General features: G+C 41.6%; 1 protein-coding gene across 7 annotated transcripts in view; it reads right to left on the minus strand.

Moving 5' to 3' along the window:
* The window catches only part of Pak5 (p21 (RAC1) activated kinase 5), a 302,472-nt gene that overhangs the window by 29,153 nt on the left and 264,503 nt on the right, over positions 1-8,816 (minus strand). For all 7 annotated transcript variants that reach the window (XM_031372033.1, XM_031372034.1, XM_031372032.1 and 4 more), the window contains one exon: positions 7,255-8,040. In XM_031372033.1, coding sequence (XP_031227893.1) covers positions 7,255-8,040 — 786 coding nt within the window. The remainder of the gene's footprint in view (positions 1-7,254; positions 8,041-8,816) is intronic.

Consider the following 8,816-nt stretch of genomic DNA (forward strand, 5'->3'; position numbering starts at 1 on the left):
GCCAGGGGGGTCACTAGAGAGCCAGGGGCAGGGTCACTAGAGAACCAGGGGGGTCACTAGAGAGCCAGGGGGAATCACTAGAGAGCCAGGGGCAGGGTCATAGAGAACCACGGGGGGTCACTAGAGAGCCAGGGGGAGTCACTAGAGAGCCAGGGGGAGTCACTAGAGAGCCAGGGGGAGTCACTAGAGAGCCAGGGGGAGTTACTAGTTTGTCATCATCGTCCTTGTTGTTTTGTTCTTTTTCCCCTGTAGAGACATTTTAGGGACTGGTCACTAGGAAAAGACAACTCCATCATCCTGGTGGCCCTCCTGATGTGCTTTGCAATCCAGTTTCTTCCCTTTTGCAGGCAGGAAACAGCACTGATGTGATTCCTGCTTGCTCTCAGGCAAGCTCTCCAGCTCTTCCCTAGGCTCATGGGCTCATGGGCCTTCATTCTTGGCTTTTCCCAGCAGCTGGTTGCTGTTCTCTGAGCTACAGTCTGTCTCTTTGCAGGGCTCCTGTTGAACCTTAATAAAGTAGCTACTTATGCTTCTGCCAAAAAAGCAAAACCTGGATATTTATTGATGTGATGAGTTTCCTTCCTGATACTTAACTTTCATTTACAAAACGGAGCAATTGGTTTCGTAGTGGATGTGGCACATTTACTCTGGCTGCGTGACAGGGGTACCTGGCACATGCTGGGAGCTGATGTTCACCTTTGATAAAAGAGGCAAGTGCTGCCAATGAATAGTGGTTATGAGCAACCCTTGTGACCCTCAAAGCATTGAGCATCTCCTTAAGCTACTGAGGTAGGGGATTTGGGAGGTAGGTTGGATTCTGAGTGCTTAGATGAACTTGCTGCATTTGGAGACCATGTGCAGTAGGAAACTATTCAGTGCATTGAACAAGTTGTCAGGGGTTTTCCCTAAACTCTTGAGTTGGAATTTCGTTTAGGCCTATAGGGATATACATCTCATAACAAGGAGCCTGAAGAGTCACGTCTTTCCTGACTTATTAAGTAAATGATAAGTGCACATTACAGATGTTCAGATAAGTTGTGACTAACCTCTGCAAATGAGGAGAGAGTACTTCTAGGAAGAAATGACTAAATCTGTGATGAGCAGACCGGAATATACTATTTCTGGCTTTTCTTCTGTCTCTGAATTGGCCTGTGTAATTACCCTCATAATTGTTTTTCCTAACTCAAAGGAAGTGTCCTCCATCCAACAACAGACACTCTGCTTTATCTCCCCCAGTGCCTGAAAGAATGTACAGGGACTCCGAGTCAATGGGGATTGGCTCTTTACTTCTGAATATGTGTTGATAAATGTCAGGTTCCTGAGAAAATTAAGGATGGACAGTACCAGGCTAAACTCATTTTGCCTTTTAATTTAGTAGCAGAAAAAAATACTCATAGTGACCAAAATATGACTTTACTTTAAATCATTCCCAGGAAGATGAACATTCCCAGGAAGGTGGGTGCTCATGTATAGTATAAGGGGTATCGACAGTTATACCTGTGGGGCGGATGTTAAAGATTATATGATATTATCCTTTGCAAGCTTTGCATACCTGAGTGAGGACCATACTGGGACAAGTACATAAAGGAAACAAAGGTTAGGGCAATAACACCCACTGTTATGTGAAGTCATTAATATTCTTTTTTTTTTTTTCATTTCTTCACTAAGATTTTTTTGGTAAAGTTTCCAAGCTTCAGCAGCCCTGCCATTGCACTAAGAATCATGCTCCTAATGGGCTCCTAGATGATGGTCCATGGGGGGAAAAAACCAAAAGAGAAAAGGTAGAGCAAGAGTTGATGCTTCTTGACTGCCTGAGTCTGAGCATGCCAGTGCTACCAACAACAGTGAGCCATTGACCAAGCGATTCCTGAAGGCTGGGAACATAAGTCATTGTGAGTTTTTCCTCCCCGAGAAAGCCAAGGGCCAGCCAAACAGTGAAAAGGATTCCTCTATCGACTCCAGAGGAAGCTCCAAGTGAGCTTGCACACTTCTCTGCGCACCTATTGTTCTAGGGAAATTGTGACCACCTTAGCATGCCATCTGTTTGGGACACCAAAAACGATAGCATCGGACTCTCCTGTTGCTCTGCATATAGAAGTTGCTGTGGTAAACTGATCGAGATGCATACATAATGTGCACTTAGCCCCTAGCTTCCATGAAGAGTCTGAGAATTACACTTTGAATCTAGAGGGACATAAACATTGTGTGATGCAATTACAGTTCTCACATTGCTCACTAAGCCCTTTATGGTAGTGAGCTATTTACTCAGTACACTGGCCTTCTGTGACCCATATCTCTAAAATGAGGACAGTCCTTAGGCATGGGGAAGTCTGTAAAGATGAACTAGATAGGGTTATACAATTTGTTTCTAGGGTTAATAACATACAGAGAGGATATTTATAGGACCAGCTTGACTAGAGATGGTAGCATGCTTTCTAAGCAGAAGGATCACCATGAATAAGAGTTAATACTGTTTGCCATGCATTGACTCCTTGATATTTATTAATCTTATTTAATTCTCATCACAAACTCAAAGTATAAAATTGAGGCACAGAAAATCTCATATCGCTTGTAAGGACTCAAATAAAAATCTAGGCTTTGGATGTTTCTATATTGGGTGACAACATTTTATCTTTAAGAAATTCAAGCAAGGCAATTATCCTAGGTAGGATGAATTCATAAAAAGAGTCTCACGGATCTTCCCATCTAAGTCATTTTTGTAGCTTGTGGTTTCAGTATTTACCCATAATTTATATTTCTAAGTGACTAGAAGTCATATCTGGAGTTTACTATAAACAGACAGCTCAAAGAGCTTCCTTGTGCACACGCATCTCACCAGCAAGGTGAGGGAATCCAGCAGTGTGTCCTAAATGGAAAGTCGTACGCCCACTTTTCTGCTCCTCAGCTTTCCTCTAGGAAAATATGAATGTTCTGGAAGTCAAAAGGATGTAGTTTTGCACCCCGACTCAGCATTGTATTAACATACTTGGCGAAGCCCATAAAGACAGCTTTCTGGAGTTTCAGCTTCCTCAACTGCCCAAAAAAGAAGGCTGGAATTTTTCTGGACTTGTTAGGATTAAATTGGAAAATATCTGCAAGAGGCTTCTTATTGTTCTTAGAACACAGTGGCCCTTGCGTTATAGCTACTCTCTGTATGCCAATACAGAGACTGGCATTTCAGCTACATGTATGAGTAAGTAGGCTATTCTGACATGAATTTGTTTAACCCTCAGATGAAATGATGAGGCAGGGACTGTCTTTATCTCCCTTTTATGGTTAAAGAGGAGTCACAGTTAAGCAGTCACCTGGTAAGTAATTGGCAGTGTTATGAGTCAAGATTTCTCCCCAAACTTAGTCCCTAACTGCTCAGAGTGTTTGACCAAAGGTAGTTGTAGAAGGCTCCTCTGGAGCTACCTGATTTTGTATGGCCTTGTATGGCAAAGATTGATACATGTTGTTATAAGTGAAGAGTGGGAACCATTGACATCTAATAAGGAAGAGTATAGGAATGCTGTTATATGCTCAGCTATGCCAGAATAGCCCCTCACAGGAAAAGAATTTCCAGGTCCAAAACATCAGCAGTGTCAAGGTTGAAAAACCCTGCCTCTCAATGAAAGAGGATGATACAAGCAGGTATTGAAATGATTTCTGGCTCAACATCATTACATTAGAGCTAGAAAGAGTTCATAAAGGCCAACTGTAGGTTTTGTACTTTCAGAAACTGTCCTTGGGTTGTGGACTCCAGTTAGTACTTGAACTGAATGAGCAGGTGGCTAATGGGACTCCCAAACCTTATTCTGTAACTTACAATGGGGGCAAGAAATTTTGCTGGGAGTCTTAACTAAGCAACATGTGTATCTGGCATGCTGCAAGTGCCTGGTGAAACACTGAATTGTCACTGTGTCAGGAATTTCTCAATGGCTTTACCCCAAGGTGTTCCGGTGGCACAAAGACACACAAGCCAACATCTCTCTATCTGTCTGGTCCCTGGCGAGCAATGTTAAAGGCAACATGGCAGTATTTCCCGCTAGGTCTCTGTATGGTGGACATGTCTTCCAGAGAGAGAGGGAAGCTCTCTTCCTCTCTCCCTGCTGCTTTCTGTAGTTCTTTGAGGAGAGCGGTGCCATACTTTGCTTGCCTTCCCTTTCCCACCTCAAGGTTTCATCTGCTCAGCTTCAGGCAACAAGATTTAAAAGGCAAGAATAGATGAGACTATCAACGAATTTTTATTCTTTTCATGCTAACAAGAAAGGTGGAGTGGGTTTTTTATTGTTACCCTACAATTTTCTTCACTGTGAGTTAGAATTAAAATTAAAAAAAAAAATTAAAGGACAAAGCATCAAACTGGTCACTCACACACACACACACACACACACACACACACACATCCCTCTCCTTTTGCTCCATGGTATCTGTGCCTTCCCCCAACCCCCTGCCCCATGTGAACATCACCCACCCTTCTCTGGAAACTGTCAGGAGGCAAAGCCAAATTATCTGAGTCGTGATCACTATTTCTTGCTCCAGCTGGAAATCCAAATGCAATTGGTTGATTTTTCAGAGTACATCTCTAAAGGCAGAGGCACCTAACTGTTTTTAGAGAGATGTTATATTTTTAATCAAGTAAGTGTTTTAATTACCAACATGTTTCCCGCCTCTTAACCTCCCACAAAACCTGCTCGTCAATTCTCCTGGGTTTGGGGATACACAGGAGCAGCAGCTTGCTCTTCTGGAACATTGGCTTAAAAAATGCCGAAAAGCTCATGGCAGTCTCATGTGTGAATGTACTCATATTGTTCCTTAGCTACAACTGATGTGTACTGTGTTTTGGGGTTTAGAAAAACTGGAGTTCAGGGCAAGAGTTTTGTTTTGATTTATATTTGGAAATCTGCAAGGAATGAAGCAAATACTCTTGGCTCTGTCTCCTTCCTCTCTTCCCCTTATCTCAAAATTTTGGAGGACTGTGAAACTTATCATAGATTTTAGATGCCAATTCAACTGAAGCCCTGAAATAGCATAGGCCTGCATAAAGGGAAAAGCTAGACTATGAGAAATGGCAGGCTTAAATCTAGAGCTCATGTGTAGACACAGCTAACTGAAATCTTACGTGTGGCCTGTGAGTCCCTAAACCCTAGTGTCTCTTCTAGGAAATGAGTAGTTCTAAGGCTTTGCTCCTGGTCATGTTAATCCCAAAGGCCTCTAGGCATGAGTAAAGTGCACTAGACAGGACTTAAACCAAACTGCTGAACCTGTGTACCTTCTAGTAGGGCCAGGGTTTATCTCTAGCCATTTCATTCTGAATCCTATATGAAAAGATGGGTCCAGGGATACCAGGCTGACTTCATTTTTCAAGAGAAGCCTGCAATCTCATAGTTTGTGACTCATGAAATAAAAAGGGCTAACCTTGTTGATTGAACAAAAATGCCCCAAGGGCTGAAGGGTGATGTAGTTCAATAGCATTTTCTCAAGGTCAATGACCCAAGTAAGTACCTTCCTGTTTGTTCATGGGATAGTGCTGGGGACTGAGTCCAGGACCTTGTATGGTTATGTATGTACTCTACTATTCATCCCCTTCTTAGCCCTTTGTTTTGAGACAGTCACTAGGCCCTTGAGACTTATTCTGTTGCCCAGGCTGGACTTGAATTTATGATCCTCCTGCTACAGCTCAATGAGTTCTGAGATTACAGGAGTGTGCTCCATGCCCAGTGCATTCTTTACAATGAATTCCAAGCATGATACTTGACTTAGCAGTAGAACATATTTATTTGATTCTAGAACTATGAAGGGGTTCCTCTTCATGGTACTCACAGAGAATGATCTGTGGTAGAGTTGTGTTAACTCTGTCAAGTACCAGGATATATACATAGGTGCTGTATGGGTTTGACTGTTGGCTATTGGCTAGTATGACCTGTGTCCAGCAATCCTGATGGGAAGAATGAAGTAAAAGTATTTGTGGCACCTTAACTATGGTCGTTCAAATCCATTTAATATGGTGAGATTAAAACCATTACAATTATTTACATTTTAACTAGGGTGTGTTTCTCATGTCTTATTTTCTCAGGATTCACTTCTAATTTTTTTATCGTGGGAAGGAAAATAACAGGTCCTTTGTTTCTTCTAAAGTACAGCTTAATTCACTTCCTGTTTTCCCAAATAGCTTCTCTGAAACATTTTAGATAATAAGCAAAAGAAAAATTTGACTGGAATTGACAAAGCAGATGGCTGCAGATAGGCTGGCCTTGCTGGGTTGCCTATGTTATCAGACAAGCTGCTGAGGGGAAAGCATTGGTCCAGATGTATGTGACTACTAGTTAGTGCCCATGTCCTACCAAGACTGTCTTGAGACTCAAGGTAATCCACAATCCATATTCAAATCCTGCCTTTCTGCTTCAGTGTCACAGGTGAGGTACCAATCCGTTGTAAGTTACCTTGAGCAAACCAACCAAGTGTACACTCCCTGGGCTGTTTGTAAATGGCTTATATGCTCATAGAAATGATGTGCTGTTAACCAAAGATCAGTACTTTCCATGTAGTATGGAAAGACACATCAATTTTCAATTTTAAGGCAAATTTATATGAGCCTTATTTAAGAGTATACTTTGGGGTAGGGGCTATCTCACTGTTGGGGTACTTGTCTAGCACACATAGGACTCAACAATGGATTCCTAGCACTCTGAAAAACAAACAAACAAACAAAAAACCCCTAGATAGTCCAGGAATTGGCTGCTATCTATTACTGAAAATAATCATATAGAAAATGTTGTTAAGATTTAAAAGAATGATTGAAAGAGTATGCTTGTATATAAAAGACTGTCTCTTGAGTTGAATATTTCATATATATGCATATATATGAAATATATGAATTATATATATGAAATATATATCCACATAAACTCTGAGAGTTGGGGGTTATTATATTATTGTCTGTAATAATCTTGAGTTGTTTACCCTTCAACTTAGAACTTAATAAATATGATTAGACTGTATTTATAGTAGTAAATCAGAAAATTGTTCCATTAAATATAAATTCTGTGCTATTTTAATCAGAAATCTTGTAGTAGATCCCCAAAGCCAAATTTTGATTCTAATGACATATGGACCTTGTTTTAAAGCCTTTGATTATGGGACTCATGGGAAAACAAAGAAGGATTTGGAAAATGATTTTCACTACAAAAGCAACAGGCTCTAAAGACACTGGCCATCTAGAGCCTCCTTGGCAGGGTCAGTCTTTCATGGAGAAGAGGCGGTTGACCTTACCTTTGGAATGCACATTGTGGGCTCGGACAATCGAGGGTAGGTATAGGAATTATACGAGTGTCCTTGAGGATGAGTTTTAAATGCACTTGCTCCAAATGGCATCATGGGTTCCTGAAGCCCTGAGCCTGACTTGGATCTCTGGCGCATGGCTGGCTGAGGGCTTGTCTGATGCAAGTATGATGATTTTGGCCTCCTGTCATAGTCATCAAGGCTGGGTCCCCAATCACTTTCACTGTATGCCAGACTCTCCTTGGAGCACCTGCTGGTCCCTACAGTTCTAGAAGGTGTAAGTTGGAATGAGTAGTCCAGAGGGGAGCTACTGGAGGCTCGCTGATAATCCCACTTAAGGTCACCATATTCACTTGGTTTGCTCAGAGAGTCCAAGTGTGTGTGATAGTCGACAGGGAATCTAGCCAGGTCGGTTTTCAAAGGCTTCATCTCGGGATAGTAGGCGTCTCCATGTTTCATCTTCATGACATGCCCGTTTTGCTTGGCTGCATGGCTGCTTTTATAGTACAGATCCAGGTCATCTCCATAGAGACTCCTGTCTCTGTACTTTTCAGTTGTGTAGTCCGCAGTAGTATCGGATTCACTGGAATATTGTGAAAAAGTGATGAAGCCATTTTCTTCTGAGTGGCCTGGAATGCGGCCAGCTGCTCCCTGATCTGGGGTAGGTGGGCTCTCTTTCCTTAGGGAGTTGGACCGAGTCACGGAGATGTTGTCGAAATCCTCTAGCAGACCATTGATAGAGGGTTCCTTGCAGGATTTATTTCCTCTGACGATTGTCTAGGAATAATAGGAGGAATGTTGTTTAAGAAAATATCCCTGGTTTATACTTGCTGGGGGATAGTCCCCCCTACTTCATTTAGTTTAAAGTACAGAAGAAAACACGAGAGCAACATTTTAGTTTTAAAAAAATAAAAATAAAAGATAATTGTTGCCTAACTTCACTGGAAAAAAATAAGTATTCAACAGTAATTTGGGCTTTCAAGTTTGTGCTTACCTAGTGCATTAGACTATAGAGAAGCCATTTCCAATTGTTTTGCCAATAAAAAAAAATAAACAATCACGTTCTTTTTAAATTACTTTTAAGTTTTGATAATTTTATACATATGTCTCTTGCAAATATATTCACCCTGCTTCCCTCTCTTGTCCCCTCTCACTCTGAGAGACCTTTCTTCCTTGTAACTAGCATGGCACCTAATGTTTTGGGGTTTTTTTTGGGTAGGCTTTGTGAATGTAGCCATAGCTGCAGTGTATTCCTTATTGATTGGCCATACCATGTCCTGAGGTAGCATTTCACAGCACTCCTCATGTATCCTCCAGCCCTTGCAATCTCTGCTTCTTTTTCTGTGATGTTCCCTGGTAATGGCTTTTGGGGGCTGAGTGATCAACAGTCATTTTTTCTCAGCATTTTGATCAGCATGAGTCTCTCTACTAACCATTGCCCACTGCTAAAAGAAGCCTTTCTGAATAGATATCAGAAACACTTGTCTAAAGGCATAAATGTGAACATATAGAATATAGTTTGGTCTCTCTCTCTCTCTCTCTCTCTCTCTCTC

The sequence above is a fragment of the Mastomys coucha genome, unplaced genomic scaffold (genome assembly GCF_008632895.1).
Source record: "Mastomys coucha isolate ucsf_1 unplaced genomic scaffold, UCSF_Mcou_1 pScaffold15, whole genome shotgun sequence".
In the NCBI taxonomy this organism is placed as follows: domain Eukaryota; kingdom Metazoa; phylum Chordata; class Mammalia; order Rodentia; family Muridae; genus Mastomys; species Mastomys coucha.